The sequence below is a fragment of the Schistocerca americana genome, chromosome 1 (genome assembly GCF_021461395.2).
Source record: "Schistocerca americana isolate TAMUIC-IGC-003095 chromosome 1, iqSchAmer2.1, whole genome shotgun sequence".
NCBI lineage: Eukaryota > Metazoa > Arthropoda > Insecta > Orthoptera > Acrididae > Schistocerca > Schistocerca americana.
In genome coordinates, this window is record NC_060119.1 from 994006257 (window position 1) to 994026472 (window position 20216).

General features: G+C 41.7%; 1 protein-coding gene across 1 annotated transcript; it reads left to right on the top strand.

Annotated features, from left to right (window-relative positions):
* Window positions 1-10867: 10867 nt before the first annotated feature.
* On the top strand, window positions 10868-19145 carry LOC124548612. Its single transcript, XM_047125183.1, has 2 exons — window positions 10868-11006; window positions 18322-19145. Exons 1-2 carry the CDS (start codon window positions 10920-10922, stop codon window positions 18589-18591), a joined length of 357 nt encoding a protein of 118 aa, XP_046981139.1. The 5' UTR covers window positions 10868-10919; the 3' UTR covers window positions 18592-19145.
* Window positions 19146-20216: the final 1071 nt, after the last annotated feature.

Sequence of the window (20216 nt, forward strand, 5' to 3'; positions counted from 1 at the left end):
AACGATATACGCATTTGTACCTACTAACTTCTTTGGTACAACACATAACTATTCAAGTCAAAACAATACAAATAAATGCCAAGTAATGAAGGATTAACATATTATTTTCCAAGTCAAAACCATAAAATACAGTGACGAATAATATGTAATTAGCCGCTCAGTGATGAGGATTGCTGTCAGGGCGTATATGCATTCTCTCCGACCTCCAGTTCCCACCCAAAGTTCACTCTATTCAAACCACATCTGCTCAAATAGTCAAACAAAACAACGCGTAATGTATAGTACTGTCACACTGCTCACACCCTTCTCTGGTTCACCATGCTTCCACCACAGTTAATTCTCCTGATTAGAGTAACCGTTTATGGTAGAAATATTCACTGACAGAACCAAAACATACAAGTGTCTAGTTATATCAGAATTAAAATGACATTATGATAAGTGTGTGACATATACGTAAGTTGGCGGACCTGCTTCTACATCTGAAAGATGATGTCTATTCATATCCCACCTCACCAGTAGTATAAGAATGGCACTAGCAGCGTCACTATGAGGATTAATGTCATGTTTGCTTTAAATACACGTTTCAGTGGTCGTGAGCGTTAGTTACCTTTGAGACTGAACGTGCCGAGTTGATATTAGTCAAGAATGCCTTTAAAGGGACACGGATGCCATTATCAACATCTCACTGAATTCGAACTAGGTCGTGTAACAGAGATACGAGTAGCTGTATGTTCCTTCTGCGATACTGCAGAAAGACTTGGTAGGAATGAAGCCAATGTGCATGACTTCTGTCAGCGGTGGTCACGAGAATGTTCAGTCGCAGGAAGACCGGGGTCCAGACTGCCACGTGGCACTACCACTAGGGAAGACAATCGTATTCGACGTATGGCTCTGGCGCATCGTACTGCGTCTCCAGCAGCAGTTTGAGCAGCAGATGGAACCATAGTGGTGCAAAGAAATGCTACAAATCAGTTGCTTCGAGGACAGCTCCGAGCCAGACACCGTGTAGCGTGCTTTCCGCTGACCCCAAACGACCGCCGTTTCCGACTTCAGTGGTGTCAAATGAGAGCTCAGTGGAAGGCACGGTGGAGGTCTGTTGTGTTTTCTGATGAAAGATGGTTCTGATTCAGAGCCGGTGATGACCGTGTGTTGGTTGAAAGGCCAACTGAGTGCCTGAAACCATTCTGGTTCGGTGCTAGACACACTGGACCTGCACCTGGAGTTTTGGGCTGGGGCGCTATCTCGTATGACAACAGGAGTGCTCTCGTCATTATCCCACGCACCACCATGACTGGAAAATTGTACGTCAGTCTGGTGATTCGACTTGTTCTGCTGTCATTCATGAACGGCATTCCAGTGGGTGTTTCGCAACAGGATAACGCTCGTCACTTCCTGCTGTTGTAACCCGACTTTCTCTGCAGAGTGTCGATATTTTGCCTTGGAATGCTCGATCACCAGATCCGTCTCCATTTGAGCACACATTGGACATCATCGCACGGCAACTCCAACGTCATCCACAAACACCATTAACTGTCACTGTGTTGACCGACCAAGTGCAACAGGCATGGAACTACATCCCACAAAGTGACACCACGTTTGCATACTTGAATTCAACATCCTGGCGGTCACACCAGTTTTAAAGTACTGCCATTTCATATTTGCAATGGCTTATCTCGAGATTACATTAACCTGTAATCTTGCAATGTTAATCATTTAAATATGTTACCTAGACAAATATGTTCCTGAAATTTCATTATTCTAAGTTAATTACTATTTTGTGATGCAATTTTTTTCCGTCAGAACTATTTATGTATAACTAGGTAGTGTTTACATGATAAATTATTACATGAAAATTTAGAATATTCCATTCTTTCATAAGATAATATCTCACCTCTTAATGAAGTACTCTATAGCAGCACACAATAAATTAACCACCACCAATCATACCCATCAACACAAAAAAAATGAATTTCGATAGTCTTTAAAAGCATAAAATCAAATAAATTTTTAAGTGGGAAGTATTTGTATGGAGTGTAGCCATGTATGGAAATGAAACGTGGACGATAAATAGTTTAGACAAGAAGAGAATAGAAGCTTTCGAAATGTGGTGCTACAGAAGGCTGAAGATTAGATGGGTAGATCACATAACTAGTGAGGAGGTATTGAATAGAATTGGGGAGAACAGAAATTTGTGGCACAATTTGACTAGAAGAAGGGATCTATTGGTAGGGCATATTCTGAGGCATCAAGGGATCACTAATTTAGTATTGTAGGGCAGCGTGGATGGTAAAAATCGAAGAGGGAGACCAAGAGATGAATACACTAAACAGAGTCAGAAGGATGTACGTTGTAGTAGGTACTGGGAAATGAAGAAGCTTGCACAGGATAGAGTAACATGGAGAGCTGCATCAAATCAGTCTCTGAAGACCACAACAACAACAACAATAACACTTTTAACTGCTACGCACGAATCTCAACCTGTGTTTGCAACCTCACTTGCAGCATCTATTTCCGAAAAATTATTTTAGACTCAAGTGTCAACATACAAACACAACTATGCATCATGATAAATGAATTGAATCACCAACGGGTCAGCTTGTCAGTCAACAGAAATATTAATAAAGTGCCCCTCCCTCAAAAAAATTGTAAATATGTATATAAATGCTGCAAAAAATTAATAACTGATTATTATGATTATTGTTCACCCTATACCATTCTCATCTTGCAGATATACGAGTGCATGCATGTCACTAAACCAATAAACTGGAAATTTCGTCCCTTACAACGTAACACATACTTCATAAACTTCAATACGATACGACTGTATGCAAACAAATAAACCCACAAAAATGTAATTAGAAGCACATGCTGTCCGCCTTTCTGTGACCTGATTTTCACTATATTTATTTTCGTGTTCTATTCTGTGTACAAAAAACCATTGATTCTATTGAAAATGCGATAACATTCAGCTTTAACGAATGATACGCCTCGCAACCAGTGATAACATATGACATTCTATTGTCACAGAACGTGGCACTCTCTGTAAAATGGAGAAGATTTACTCTTTGTAATTTGTTCATATTAAAATGAAGAGAAGCATTTTGAAATGGGTCTAAAATGGTCTGACATGTGAAGATACTAAATACAATTTCCAGAAAATGTTATAGTGGACAGACATCTTAATAAATATTATAGTGGGCAGACATCTTGGTAAATTTGTAATCGACAGAGAAACATAAGCGTGGACGTGTTGTGAACTGTGATTGTGAATAATAAATGTTAGGGACTGTAATTACTGATTCTAATAATACATGGTATTAAGTTTCAGGTATGTGTGAAGTATTTTTCTTGAAAATATCATTGTGTCAGTTTACAAGTTGAACGATTTATTTATGCGCAAGTTTTGGGGATCTGTGAAGGACGACGGATTAAATAGAACAGGCATCACTGTCGTTGACGTTTGAGCGGTATAATTTATTTAGTAATTTCATTTCATAAGTACAACTAATTAATAACCCGTTCATTCTCCAGGCAGAGCGCCCTAATGGCATACATAAGGGGCCATGCACAACGGGACAGTGAAGGCTTTTGTTAATACACTACGATCAGCGCATTTCAGCTTGATGCAGCTCAGGTTCGCTGAAGATGTGAAACCACATTGAGTAGGCATTCAAATTGGATTTCAACTTACGGAGCACGGTTTCATTGGTAATTTCTTGAACCGTAGTGATCAGAGTTCCACTTGCAATTACATACATAGTTAGGAAACGTCAGCATCGGGTTATATAAATTATTATTGTTTCCTTTTAACACGTTCTTCACCTCCCAACGGCGTGAAGGTTTATCAGAACCGAAACGTGTTTCGGATTCCACTTTAAACTGTAGGTCCCCTTTCCCCAGTAGGATTACTTGGCCGGATTAGGGACACGCAAGTCGCCGAAGTAGCGTCCAACTGAAAGACATGCACCAGGCCTTTGAGTCACACAAAATTATTATTATAACATAGATTCTTTGTTCAATCACGTTGCAGAAACAAAATGGTTCCTTTCACATTGGGTACACCAACCTATACGCCGACTGTGAGCAATTTGAGATGGTAAGTCTGTAGATGTGAGTAGACTTTCCCTTAGTAGGCACTAGAAATTTATTTCTCTTTTTAATTTTGTTGTTCTACATCTTTCCCTTCTCTAGAGCCCCTTCTGTACCATATGTTCCTCCGCTAAAACTTTCCTCTCTTAGTTGGTTAACACAGGACCGGAAGGAAACTGTGCCATTTCAGCTATCATATTTTCAGTTTTCCCCCATCATAAATTCATATGTTGAAAAATCCGTTACATAACTCCTAACGGTATCCCTCAGACTGGTACTGCACCCACGTCGTAATTATGTTACTGCAACAAGCCCAGTACATCTCACCGAGATTGTTTCCTGGGCATTATACGGAGATTCTTACATGTCTAATATCTGGCCTTTTATTTATTTTCTTGCTGTTTATCACACATCCCAGATATAATTGAGGTTCATTGTGTGAAGCAGTTATTTGACACCTTCATATTCACTAGGTAATCCTTCATTACTAGTGGTCCTCGTCAATGTGTGTAGTCACAGAAAACATCGAAAATACGGTTACCAACAGAATGTATGCTGAACTACCATGACCTACTCGTAATGATCCAAGTAAAGCGACTACTAGCACTTCTCCTGTTACACTCGGGATAACGTTCTGCGTCACTATCTGAACTCCAACTGTACTATGGTTTACTCTCTGGCATCTGTTTCAAGCAGTTAGTTGGCACCTTTTTCGCTTGACTGTTTATTTGAATACTAATTATTTTCTAGAAAGCAAAGCTGAAAGTCTTCGTTCTCTAAACCTTTTCACCAAAACTGTATCCCTTCGTAATAGTCGAGAACAGGAGAAGTTCAAAGGGGGATTTCGTTGTTGACGTTTGAAAACTGTATCAAGCTGCAAGGACACTGCGGAGGATCGATGCTTGATTCAGAGATTGTCAGTTGACCCTCAACGTAAGAGAATGTGAATTAGAACATGTACGTGGGCTGACATACCCATTATTGTTTGATTACACGACAGCAGAACACTCCATTGAGCCAGTCACATCCATTAAATATTTATGAGTACGTTTACGGAGCTATTTGTAGTGGAATGATCCCATAAAACTAATCGCAGGTAAGGTAGATACCGTTCATTGGAAGAGTCGTCAGGAAGTGTACTCCTCTTACGAAAGAGGTAGCTTCAAAAACTCTCGTTCGATCAGGGTCTGATCACAAGATCTTTCTGTTTAATGGCACATACTTTACCACTAAATCACCAGGCCTGATTGTTTCACAGCAAAAATACTGAATACAACGTTTCGTAAAAAAATAGCATGTTAGGTTGAACTGAATCGTATACTAATTTAATTAGTTTTTTGACAATAACTGTGGTCATGAATTTAACGTACATTTTCAGAACTATCTTTTTCCAGAACTATCTTTTTCTCTCTCGTGCTTAACTACTTTTAAGAGGATAGAAAATATTTTCCACAATATATTAGATTATTGTTATTAGCTTCTAGGCTTATGAGAAACTGTGCTTACCAGTACTATACTAGCTTTTAAACAGGAATTGTATAAATAAATAAACCTGCCCATAAAATCTACATATTTTGATGTTCAATGCTTCTTGAACTCTAGACATACGCACGGGCAATATGGAACAGAGTTTGAAACATTTATGTGATTAACATGCGGCTTCAAGACAGGTGAGTAGCTGATCAAGATCTACATTAATATGAACCTCGGTGGATAAAATTGTAAAATACCATCGTAATAAAACTACTCCTGCTGAACTACAAGTACTATGAAAAACAATACAACCACGTCACCATTATAAATTACACATGGTTCACAATAAGCATTTGACAAAGGAGAGTACGTTGATAAAATATGGAGGAGTTCACAATAGTTGTTCGCCATATATGACGTAAGCTTATTGCATAAAAATGTGCAGGCAAACAGTTTCATCCATAATGAAATATTTTATTTCTGCAATGTGGCTGGATTTTATACGTTTGTAAGATTGTTGTTAACGTGATAGGCCACTATCGGCTTGCTGCACTGCAAAGCAAACCAGCAAACATTAGTGAAAATTGTGAGCGAGAGGAAATGAAACCGTAGCATACATTAGCTTAGGTGATATGAATGCGTGGAATTGCAGCAGCACATGAGCAAAATAACAAACTTTGCAACCAGTGCAGAAATTCCTGAAAAGTCACAAAATATTAAGGTTACATATGGTGTCTCATGGAGAATGGTCAATGTTCAGGGACGGGACAGGAACGATCATTCGAAGCAAAAAAGTCTGGTGAACGTGGCCTCGGAAACGAGTCATTTAAGAGCTATGAGCCCTTCTTCGTCAGAGATACTGTGAAACAATTCTCTTCTACTGCAAGCTCTTTGCTTTCCATATTTTTAGAGAACCAAAACAGTAGATGAGATTAGTTTCATAGTACCGAAGACGAATAAGTGGTCGTAGCTCTTCAGATATGCATTTAAGAACCCATATTTACTGGACTTTATTGCTTCGAATGGTGATTCGTGCCATATACCTTGATACTGACCATTCCTCCTGCGACGCCCTGTGTAATATTTCGTTCCTCTCTTAGTTACAGTGAAGCTATTTGACTTAAATTTCTTTTACCTTTCTTATGCTTCCTTTAGTTTCGTTAGGCAGACATACTATACCTGTGTTTCTTCACTGCGAAACTGATACTAGTGAAGTCTGCGGTGCTCAAAACTCAGCGCCGCTAGGAGGGCAATAGTGGCGAGCCCTTCGTTTCAGCTACCTTTTACTACCCAGAAAAAATTCCCTGTAGTCAATATAATAGCGGGTTGAGTCACCTCGTACGGTCCTTGAGGCGCTGGAACTAGGACATTTCCTGGCCATTGAACGCTGGAACTCCTAGGCCGGAGCCTGACAGGCTAACCTTTATACCACCACGGCCATAGATCTAGTGAAACTGCGGGCATATGTTATCTACTGCCATGAAATAATACAGTCATGTTCGTAAATATTTCGTTACCTCGCCCTTTTCTTTGTTTCACCAGAACTGATAAGCATTATACAAATGCTATTGTAATAGACTTCCTAATAAAACTATAGAAGAGATAGACATGATCCAGCGAAAAGCAGCGCGATTCGTCATGGGGACATTTAGTCAGCGCGAGAGCGTTACGGAGATGCTGAACAAGCTCCAGTGGCGGACACTTCAAGAAAGGCGTTACGCAATACGGAGAGGTTTATTATCGAAATTACGAGAGAGCACATTCCGGGAAGAGATGGGCAACATATTACTACCGCCCACATATATCTCGCGTAATGATCACAACGAAAAGATCCGAGAAATTAGAGCAAATACGGAGACTTACAAGCAGTCGTTCTTCCCACGCACAATTCGTGAATGGAACAGGGAAGGGCGGATCAGATAGTGGTACAATAAGTACCCTCCGCCACACACCGTAAGGTGGCTCGCGGAGTATAGATGTAGATGTAGATGTATTCGTGTTGAAGCAAAGGCACTACGGAAAGCCTTTAAGGCACGCCACCATCATAAATTCGATGATACGTGGTTCATAACTAGCTATCTGATGAAGGAGACCCCCAATACACAACAGCTCTTCGTCACTTTGACAAAAGACTGTTGCCTAATAAAAATGTGCAGCCAAACATTTTCAGACACTGTGAAGTTCACTATATGATCAAAAGTATCCGTAAAAACCCAAAAACATACGTTTTTCATATTAGGTGCATTGTGCTGCCACCTACTGCCAGGTACTCCATATCAGCAACCTCAGTAGTCATTAGGCATTGTGAGACAGCAAAATGGGGCGCTCCGCGGAACCATGGACTTCGAGCGTGGTCAGGTGATTGGGTGTCACTTGTGTCACACGTCTTTTCGCGAGGTTTCCACACTCCTAAACATCTCTAGGTATACTGTTTCCGATGTGACAGTGAAGTGGAAACGTGAAGGGACACGTACAGCACAAAAGCGTACAGGCTGACCTCGTCTGTTGACTGACAGAGACCGCCGACAATTGATGAGGGTCGTATTGTGTAATAGGCAGACATCTATCCGGACCATCATACTGGAATTCCAAACTGCATTAGGATCCACTACATGTACTATGACAGTTAGGCGGGAGGTTAGAAAAGTGGGATTTCATGGTAGAGTGGCTGCTCATAAGCCACACATCACGCCGATAAATGCCAAACGACGCCTCGCTTGGTGTAAGGAGGGTAAACATTGGATGATTGAACAGTGCAAAGACGTTGTATGGATTGACGAATCACGGTACACAATGTGGCGATCTGATGGCAGAGTGCGGGTATGGCGAATGCCCCGTGAACGTCATCTGCCAGCGTGTGTAGTGCCAACATTAAAATTCGGTGGCGGTGGTGTTATGGTGTGGTCGTGTTTTGCATGGAGGGTGCTTGCACCCCTTGTTGTTTTGCGTGTCACTATCACAGCACAGGCCTACAGTGATGTTTTGAGTGCCTTCTTGCTTTCCACTCTTGAAGAGCAATTCGAGGATGGCGATTGCATCTTTCATAATGCACGGCCTGTGGCGGAGTAGTTACACGACAATAACATCCCTGAAATGGACTGACCTGCACGGAGTCCTGACCTGAATCCTATAGCACACCTTTGGGATGTTTTGGAACGCCGACTTCGTGCCAGGCCTCACCGACCAACATCGATACCTCTCCACTGTGCAGCAATCAGTGAAGAATGGGCTGTCATTCCCCAAGAAAGCTTCCAGCACCTCACTGAACGTATGCCTGCGCGAGTGGAAGCTGTCATTAAGGCTAAGGGTGGGTCAACACCAAAATGAATTCCAGTATTACCGGTGGAGGGCGCCACGAACTTGTAAGTCATTTTCAGCCAGGTGTCCGGATACTTTTGATCACATAGTGTATTTGATCTCTGCCATACAGCTGGCTTTTATACGTTTGTAAGGTTATTGTTGACAGCACGGGCTACTATCAGCTTGTCGTACAGCAAAGTGAAATTAAAAAAGCTTAGAGAAAGTTGTGAACGGCTAAAAATGAAACTGTAGTACATGTTCGGTTAGGCCCTATGAATGTCTGGAATGGCATTAGCACATGTCCAATGTAACAAACCTTACGACCAGTGCAGAACATCGTGAAAAGTCTGACATTATCGTTTATGCTACTCGGGGCATCCCAGGGGGAATGGTCCAAGTTGGACGCCTACATCTACATCTATACCTACATACATACTCCGCAATCCACCATACGGTGCGTGGCGGAGGGTACCTCGTACCATAACTAGCATCTTCTGTCCCTGTTCCACTTCCAGACAGAACGAGGGAAAAATGACTGCCTATATGCCTCTGTGCGAGCCCTAATTTCTCTTATCTTATCTTTGTGGTCTTTCCGCGAAATATAAGTTGGCGGAATTAAAATTATACTGCAGTCAACCTCAAATGCTGGTTCTCTAAATTTCCTCAGTGGCGATTCAAGAAAAGAACGCCTCCTTTCCTCCAGAGACTCCCACCCGAGTTCCTGAAGCATTTCCGCAACACTCGCGTGATGATCAAACCTATCAGTAACAAATCTAGCAGCCCGCCTCTGAATTGCTTCTACGTCCTCCCTCAATCCGACCTGGTAGGGATCCCAAACGCTCGAACAGTACTCAAGAATAGGTCGTTTTAGTGTTTATAAGCGGTCTCCTCTACAGATGAGCCACATCTCCCCAAAATTCTATCAATGAACCGAAGACGACTATCCGCCTTCCCCACAACTTCCATTACATGCTTGTCCCACTTCATATCGCTCTGCAATTTTACGCCCAAATATTTAATCGATGTGACTGTGTCAAGCGCTACACTACTACTGGAGTATTCAAACATTACGGGATTCTTTTTCCTATTCATCTGCATTAATTTACATTTATCTATATTTAGATTTAGCTGGCATTCTTTAGACCAAACACAAATCCTGTCCAAGCCATCTGGTATCCTCCTACAGTCACTCAACGACGACACCTTCCCGTACACCACAGCATCATCAATAAACAGCCGCACATTGCTATCCACCCTATCCAAAAGATCATTTATGTAGATAGAAAAGAAGTTCTTCAGGTTAGAAACTTTTTTTTTCTTTGACAATGGCGAAACGGTGAACCCTTAAGGAACTAATAAAGTAAATGTTTTTTTGGTAAAGTGTTTCACTATTAATATGTTATACTGCCTCCACATGTTTCCTTCTTCCTCTTTTGAGACGAATCAGGTTGAATGCGTCAAGACGAAAAATAAAAGTGGTACTGTAAATCAAGAATTGAAGGAATAGTTTACGTAACAGACGCGGTGACGTCTAATACGACTTTTTCTGTGTATGATCCATCCATCGCGTCAAAAAGTTTGCTTCATAGACATATTGTAAATTTCCTGCGCCAGGCGTACAAGTGTTACAGAAATGAAACATCTTCGAATGTCTAGAAGCATTTAGTTCACCCTTTTACAGTAACAATAACATCTGATAGAGTGTTACTAAGGACGACTCGTTAGCATCCACAAGTATGCACTGTCGCTATGGCTTACCCAGATACTACCAACAAAACTTCAGCAAGGAAATATTCGTGGCAACGTACAGGAAGATACAAAGATTCTGTGGCTTGTTAATAAGTTGGAAAATCCATTTAAGATAATTCTGTATCGAAGAGGCTGGTACGCTTCCACAAAGCACGCCACGCAGCCTGTTGATAAAGAAATCAGCAGCGACAACGCGTTCTGTGGCCGCATATAAGCGGCGCCGCCGGGCAGCGACTTCCATTCGCCTGCAGCTCTTCTCTCGCGAGTGCGCTGGTTCTGTGGAACTAGAACTCTGTTGCACGAGAGCCATGTCTGCGCTGAGGAAATTAATTTCGGGCTCCAGCAAAGCCGGCGCGTGCGGGAGGCACATTCTGGAGTTCGCGTCACACGACGAAGTAAGTCACATTGCACATGGCACTGAAAACATAATTCTTCCAGTGTTTCGAGCGAGTAGAATTCACTGCATGCGTTTTGTATCTCTTGCGAGCCTACACGGCAGATATTCAGTTTCGGTTCTGTATGATAACTGTACCTCGTCGTTTCTCTGCCTGAAAAGTAAAAAATGTATCGCATGTTATCCTTCATTGCTAATATTTCTGTAACTATATGAAAAAATTTTGTTGAAGGAACATTTCCCTCGGCATTGGTGATATTTTCCCCTCAAGGGAAAGGTAATATCAATGTCTAATATTAGCAATATACACTCCTGGAAATTGAAATAAGAACACCGTGAATTCATTGTCCCAGGAAGGGGAAACTTTATTGACACATTCCTGGGGTCAGATACATCACATGATCACACTGACAGAACCACAGGCACATAGACACAGGCAACAGAGCATGCACAATGTCGGCACTAGTACAGTGTATATCCACCTTTCGCAGCAATGCAGGCTGCTATTCTCCCATGGAGACGATCGTAGAGATGCTGGATGTAGTCCTGTGGAACGGCTTGCCATGCCATTTCCACTTGGCGCCTCAGTTGGACCAACGTTCGTGCTGGACGTGCAGACCGCGTGAGACGACGCTTCATCCAGTCCCAAACATGCTCAATGGGGGACAGATCCGGAGATCTTGCTGGCCAGGGTAGTTGACTTACACCTTCTAGAGCACGTTGGGTGGCACGGGATACATGCGGACGTGCAGTGTCCTGTTGGAACAGCAAGTTCCCTTGCCGGTCTAGGAATGGTAGAACGATGGGTTCGATGACGGTTTGGATGTACCGTGCACTATTCAGTGTCCCCTCGACGATCGCCAGTGGTGTACGGCCAGTGTAGGAGATCGCTCCCCACACCATGATGCCGGGTGTTGGCCCTGTGTGCCTCGATCGTATGCAGTCCTGATTGTGGCGCTCACCTGCACGGCGCCAAACACGCATACTACCATCATTGGCACCAAGGCAGAAGCGACTCTCATCGCTGAAGACGACACGTCTCCATTCGTCCCTCCATTCACGCCTGTCGCGACACCACTGGAGGCGGGCTGCACGATGTTGGGGCGTGAGCGGAAGACGGCCTAACGGTGTGCGGAACCGTAGCCCAGCTTCATGGAGACGGTTGCGAATGGTCCTCGCCGATACCCCAGGAGCAACAGTGTCCCTAATTTGCTGGGAAGTGGCGGTGCGGTCCCCTACGGCACTGCGTACGATCCTACGGTCTTGGCGTGCATCCGTGCGTCGCTGCGGTCCGGTCCTAGGTCGACGGGCACGTGCACCTTCCGCCGACCACTGGCGACAACATCGATGTGCTGTGGAGACCTCACGCCCCACGTGTTGAGCAATTCGGCGGTACGTCCACCCGGCCTCCCGCATGCCCACTATACGCCCTCGCTCAAAGTCCGTCAACTGCACATACGGTTCACGTCCACGCTGTCGCGGCATGCTACCAGTGTTAAAGACTGCGATGGAGCTCCGTATGCCACGGCAAACTGGCTGACACTGACGGCGGCGGTGCACAAATGCTGCGCAGCTAGCGCCATTCGACGGCCAACACCGCGGTTCCTGGTGTGTCCGCTGTGCCGTGCGTGTGATCATTGCTTGTACAGCCCTCTCGCAGTGTCCGGAGCAAGTATGGTGGGTCTGACACACCGGTGTCAATGTGTTCTTTTTTCCATTTCCAGGAGTGTAGTTTACTAGTTAAAAGCAGCCTAGAAAGACAATCAAATTTTTACACGAAAAATTGTCCCGTGATGAACAAAGACTTTCATTGACACAAACTGGACTATAATAATAAAAAAAATTGGTGACAACCTTGTACATTTTTCTACTAAATGCTTTTTAACACTGATTAATAAGAATATTTTTTTTCTGACGTGCATTTATGGAAATTCAGTGTACATTGAATTTGTAATTTTAAATAAGGTGATTTTAAAGTAGTAGTAGTAGTGGTAGTAGGAGTAGGTTTATTCATCCGTAATTTATCAGAGGGCTAATTCTAAACAAATCTATTTCCTCACACATTTTTCATTTCATTGAAGGATTAATCAACTGCTAATAGATGTAATGTACGTGTGTCTTTATTCGAATCCTTTTAATTGGTTTCCTTTACCTACAGATTTAATACTTTTGCCAACTGTTTCACGTTAGTCAGACATTCCTCTTAACTTCCCTAAAAGTACTTATCAACGCTTAAAACGAACGGTAAAAAGTAAACTGTACGAAACTGTATAACTAATAATAACAATAATAGTAATTTTAGTAACAACTCCAATATTACGACCCAAATTTGTTACTGTAATGTAGATTTTGCCTTTGCCACAAAGTATTAATAGAACTGGTCAGGTTCAAAGAAGCAGGTGGATAAAAGGGTAGGGTGAGATCGAGAAGAGTGATCTATGGATGAAAGTAAAAATAGGTAAATCAGCTCTGTAGCAAAAAATTATGCCTAAAATAATAGGAATAAGGAATGGGAATGGAAAAACAACCTCCATTTGTTTCAGTGTTCGATGGTGGAACATAGGGTACTTATTTCAAATAGAATATATAAATTCATTAATAAGTTACAGTCACGCAACGAAAAGTGAATCAGGCTATTGCTCAATTTTCCTCCCTTCCTGATATTTCATACACTGTATGATAAGAAGATGAACTCAAACACACGATACGGTGTAAAAGGATACTGAGGTTTCGTGTAACGATATATCAACAAATAAAATATTTTTCTGTGTCAGTCATTAGCTCTGTTTACCACTACACGTTTCGGTGGTCCACGTCATCTTCTGGTGGAGAACTACATTGTGTGCAGTGAACAACGCAAGCCACAAATAATAAGTAGTAAGTAGCATTTGTTTAGTTCTACTTTACTCAAAAGAGGAGCGGTAACTGGTTTTACGCTCCACCTGCTGCTGTGAAAAAGCCTCTGTGCTCTGCCCTAACACCATAAATGTGTCTACCTGAAGGCGATGGTCCGGACAACGGTAACGTGTAGTGTTTCAAGTGACTGGCGCCAGAAACTGTTACGAGCCATAGTCTTCATGGTTACGACCTTCATGAACGAAAGGATTATTTGCTTACTTCATCGGATAGGTAGACTATTACCAATATTCCGAATGTTGTGCAAGAAAGTTTTAATCCTGACTCCGTAGTTATACAAAGTCTGATGTCTATTTAAATTTTAAAACCACGAAATCTTCACTAAAGAAGCAATCTCAAATGTTCCGCCCACGACAGTGCACACTACCAAAATGTTCCAAAATGCGATTTTATTGGGAATCATATCTCGGGTGTCCGCCCCGATAGCTGAGTGGTCAGCCTGGCGGATTACCGATCTACGGGTCCAGGTTCGATTCCCGGCTGGGTCGGAGATTTTTCTCCGCTCAGGGACTGGGTATTGTGTTGTCTTCATCATCATTTCGTCCCAGTCCGGCGCGCAGGTCGCTCAATGGGGCGTTGAATGCAATAAGACCTGCACCGAGGCGGCCGGACCTGTCCCCCAAGGGGCCTCCCGGCCAATTACGCCAAACGCTGATATCCATTTTTCCATATCTCGGGTCCTATTGATCACAGAATGAGGGGTGAAGTGTTTTGGATAGACCTTTACCTAGCGACTATTTGTATATCTGCCGGAAGAATGGGCATACCGTAACTGTCCTATGTACAGGGTCAAAATTTTGGCGTTACACACTTTCTCCAGCCCAGGCAAATTGAGCAATTCAGTTGGTACTTTGGCATTATGTATGATCTTGAGTGATCCTTAGGCGGCTTGTAAAAGCACCATCTGTTCATGAGCGCTTGTTGAGGAAACCACGAAAAACCATGATTTTTGGGTACGAAAACTACCACTTGTTGGGATAGCCACTTCTATAATTTCTGTTCTGGAAACCTTGAATCCTTTTTCGGTATCATTACCCGTTGTCGGAGTCCAGAGGTTCAAAGTTACCTTTCTTATGCACGTAATACGAGCTATGAGGCGTTAATGTACTTTTAACCGACGTAGTAAACACATGGCAGGTGTTCTGGGGTCATCCCAAGCGTTCTGAGGTCACCGAACTATATCTGCAGTCAGCATTTTTTTACCAACAAAAGTTATGATGCGTGTGTTCCGTACAACGGGAATTTCGCGTCAGTATAAATATGTCCAAATGAGCTAAGAAGAGTCTCAACATGCCTGAAAATAACTTAAAATGACTTCCAAAACTTTTGTAAAACTGGAAACACTACAAATTTCGTATAATACTTCTAATCATATTTTTACTCTTTTAAGTCACAAATCATAAGCCGGACGTTTTCGATGATTTGCGATCGATGGGTGAAGTATCCAGAAAAAAATGTGAAACTATTTTGTGTTAACAATGTATTATGTGTATTTATTTGTTGCTTATATATGTCTAAGTATATAAACGTAGCGAATAGATAAATCAGAATGGTTCAAATGGCTCTGAGCACTATGGGACTTAACTTCTGTGGTCATCAGTACCCTAGAACTTAGAACTACTTAAACCTAACTAACCTAAGGACATCACACACATCCATGCCCGAGGCAGGATTCGAACCTGCGACCGTAGCAGTCCCGCGGTTCCGGACTGCGCGCCTGGAACCACTAGACCACCGCGGCCAGCAATAGATAAATCGTCAAAACTTTATTGACCTGCAGAATTCGTTTTACATAAACAGCACACGCTATGGCTGATGGGGCACAAATGCGGCGAATATGTTACTCGTGAAAAGACTGTGACAGAAATGAGGACGACCACCTGCCTCAATGCTCATTGCGCCATCTTCACCAAATATTTTGGCATGAGAATATGTTTGCGTTTTTTGGTGCTGAAAGAGAGTAGCAGAGAGACAGTGCCAGTGGCACAGAAAGAGAGAGAGCAGACAGAGAAAAAATGGTAGTAAAGAGAGATGGATGAGGGCAACAGCATGTGAGCCGAATAGAGGGAAGATACTGATGGTCAGTGGGAGTCAGTGTCAGTAAACGGGAACGAGAGATGGATGTAGACAGAGTTAATGTGAGCAAAAGAGGTAGGAGACAATGGAAATGGAAAATAGATGAGTGCAGACCACACATTAGCTAGGGGGTTCTGAATCCTCCCAGTTTAGTAGTTTATTTAGTTAGTTTCATGTTCCACGCACCATTTGCACGATAAAACGTAATGAGGAGGAACGAATCATTTTACTTTTTTAAATATAGCCATCTTCTGAACATTTATAAAGTTCGTTTTTTCAGTACCTGTACTGTGAGTTGGTCATTTCTATCCACCACCTTTTACACATTACACTAATAGAAAGTCTTCTACTGAATAGAAGGAGTTGTCAGGGAGAATTTTCAGTTTGTTTTCGAATTTTACTTTGCTATCTTTAAGATACACTTGATGTATTAGCAAGAGATTTTGTCTTGTCGTTATGCACTCTATCTGTGATGAAGATTGAATTAATATGGAGTCATGAATGTTATTTTTCCTTCTGGCACTGTAATTGTGTACGTCGTTGAGGCTTTTGAACTGCAGCAGATTATTTACAATACGCTTCATGAGGGAATAAATATATTGTGAGCAGTAAATAGAAGTCTACCAGATGATCGTGGATACCCACGATATACTGCTCTTACAGCATGTTTTTGAGCAATGAAGATTTTCTTAAAGATGAGTTACCCCGGAACATAATTCCGTATGACATAATGGATGAAAATATGCTAAATATGTCAACATACTGGTTTGTCTCTTCCAGTGATTTGTGATGATTGTAAATAAAAACGTAGCTGAACTAAGTCATTTCAGGAGATCAAAAAATGTGCTTTTTTACGGTTTAAATTCTCATCAATATGAACACATAAGAATTTTGAAGTTTCCACTCTATTCATTATATTCTCACCATGAACTACTATTATCATCCGTGTAGAACCCCTAGACGCGCAGAACTGAATATGCCTTTTTAGAATTGAGTGCGAGTCCATTGGCAAAAAACCACTCAATGATACTTTTAAGAACATTGTTTACATTCTTCTGTTTCTGTATGTATGCTTAGGTGAATTACTAGTATCATCTGCAAAAAAAAAAAAAAAAAAAAAAAAAAAAAAAAAAAAAAAAAAAAACCTAAGTCTTCTTGTTGTATTTTAGACAGAAGATCGTTTACATATGTGAGATTCAATAGTGGACCTAAGACTGTAACCTCGTAATGATTTCTCCCTAGTCAGAATAATGTCCACGGACTACATTGCTTGAATTATTAATTACAATTTTCTGCGTTCTTTCAGTGAGGTATGACATTTTCGACTGATTGAGTATACCCTTAATTCCATGAAAGTTCTATTTATCTAGGAGAATGTCATGATTCAAAGAGTGAAATGCTTTAAATTAGTTGTAGGAAATACCAACCGTTGCTATTTATTATTTAACGCTTGCAAAATTTAGTGAGTGAACATGTAAATGGCATTGTCAGTAGAACATCTCTTCTGAAATCCAAACTGCAATTAGCTGATGGTATTATTGTTGTTCAGGTGAGATAATATTCTGGAATGCATCACCTCCAAAATTTTGGGAAATAGTGTCAGGATAGAGACAGGTCGGTAATTATAGACATCTCTCCTTTCTTATGGAAGGATCTGGCAAAGGCATATTTCAGTGCTTCTGGAAAAATGCCTTTATGAGCGAACTTCAACACGTAGGTACACGGAGGCGGCTTTTTGGACAGAAATTTTAAACGCGTGGGTATAGGGAAAACATGAGTTAGACCCCTAAAGTTGTTGATATGACGACGTATGGTGAAAAAGTGACAGTGGGAGAGAAAGACAAATGAGACAGCGTAAGTGAAACAGGAGACAGTGGGAGCAAATGAAACTAATCGGCAGTGGAGACAATGGGAGGGAGACATTCATAGAAAGTGAGAGGGATATGCTGAGTATGAAGGCTTTTAACTGTAAAGAGAGACTGGATAAAAAGATTTAGGATGTTCTATGTTAAAGGGGTGCGAGTGTGTCCGCATGCCAAAATTTTTTTATAAGTTGGCGGGATAAAGACTGGAGGTAGCTGGTTCCCCGCTTTTCGTCCAGCCTTTTGAAGAGTAACATATCCACCATTTTCTTGCTCCAACAGGGGTTTTCTTTGCTGGTAAAATTATGTTCGAATTTTATATTAATATTTGCAGAAAATGGAGATAAGTGATGCTATTGTCAGATTTACCATCAGAATAAAATGAAGCTTAAGTCCTTAGAGCATTTTCGTATGAGAAAAGGGGTTGCTAGAGGTTAACCACAAGTGACGTTGATGTTTCAGGCTGCCCTGTGTAGGCAGGCGCACGCGTCCCCCGCGCTGCAGAAGTCTCCGGACGCGGCGGCCATGTCGCGGCAGCCGGGCAGGGCCGGCCTCCGGACTTCGCTGCCGCTGACCAAGCCCATTGCGGACCGCTCCGCCGCGCCGCCTCCGGAGCGTCCGCAGATACGCATCGATCCCAGCCTCCTAAATCTGCAGGAGACGACCAGCCAGCAATCGAGGAATCGTCCCGGTAGAGCAAACAATCAGTCCAAGGCTTCCACGGATAAATGAACAACTTTTATAGACCCTTATGTGTATACGTGTATGTGACGTACACAGTATAGTACAGAACCAAAGGCCTCCAGCACCACGGTCCCACAGACGAAGAATCTGCAGCAACACATCAGTAATCTGGAGGAGACAAAGATTATGCTGCATCCGAGCTGCTGTTGATACCCGACGACGTCTTCCTTCCTCCAGTGCTATAACGATAAAAACTAGCAGAAACCTATATCTGCCATAGTAGAGTATGTCTATCATTAGAGTTGTACATAGAAAAATGGCATAGCCGGTTGAAGCTGTATAAATTTATTACGGAAGTTGAAATAGATTGTAAACTTATAGATTTCATTAAGACTACTGAAATTTATGTGTTGCCAAAGTAATAAACTAACAGAGCATAACTCCGTCCAAATATGAGAGTCTAACGACCAAACTCCAACCCTACCAAGGTAAAAATATTTTATCTTTCTTGTGATGTGATTTTGTGTATAAAATTATAAGCACTGACAAGAATACCCTTATTGATGCCTAAGCTAATAAAGAGCTAATTTTGTATTTTTGAAGCACTAAATTCCAATTCTACCTCTAATAGATAATGTTCATCGTTTAAAATGAAATACTCTAAAAAACATAAACCTTACTCAGCTTTGTGTTCTGAACGCTGTTAGATGGCACACTTTGTTTCCATATTCTTTGTCTTCTGAAATAATTCAACATCACAAACGACTAATCTTTAAAAGGCAAAACACTAATTTTCTGCATTATATTTCTTGAATGAACTAAACAATAGACATTAACTGGTTATGTCAGTTTTACGGAGAAACAGTTTGCATTATGACTGAGTTGCTGCATAGATTTCTCATAATTTGCTTTTGTACACATAGTCACAACCCGTTATAACTGAAACAACTTCAGGGGACCCGTCCTTAGGTGGGCTACGATTTCAACATTCTCTTCCCCGTCACAGTATTCTGTACAGAATAAGTACTCAAAATTTGTACGTTCAATTAGGGCCATTAGTCAAAGCATTTCTGAGAGTATCAGTTAGATATCTTTTATATTGTGTTGGTGACAACACTATTTATAAAAGGTTAAAAAAACACTGTTTGACTGAGGTACTATCTTCTTTGGTACCACTGACAGCATAGCTTAAAAAAACAGTCATCTCACAGGCAACATTCATGGAAGTGTATTATGCCTCTAGTTTCCTCTTCTGTTGATAGACTGCGAAAAACAAAACAAAAAAAAAGGCTCTGAGCACTATGGGACTTAACGTCTGAGGTCATCAGTCCCCTAGAACTTAGAACTACTTAAACCTAATTAACCTAAGGACATACATGCCCGAGGCAGGATTCGAACCTGTGACCATTGAGATCGCGCGGTTCGAGACTGAGCGCCTAGAACCGCTTGGCTACACCGGCCGGCGGCGGAAAACATACAGAATTTATTTAACAGTGAAATATACTGGCATCATCGAAAATAAATTATTCACGACACACCACAAGGAAATATAATTGAAGAAGAACTGAAAAACATATCTTAGCCAAGTTACATACGACGCTACGGCTGTCTGCTATTTTGCCAATATAAATCGTATTTTCAGCAAGACTATATGTCTTGTGATGCAGAAATAG

Bases quoted from the DNA above. Each gene is read 5' to 3' on its own strand.
- LOC124548612 (XM_047125183.1), top strand. From the start codon at position 10,920: ATGTCTGCGCTGAGGAAATTAATTTCGGGCTCCAGCAAAGCCGGCGCG. The intron at 11,007-18,321 runs GTAAGTCACATT...TTGATGTTTCAG, and splicing joins AGTTCGCGTCACACGACGAA to GCTGCCCTGTGTAGGCAGGC.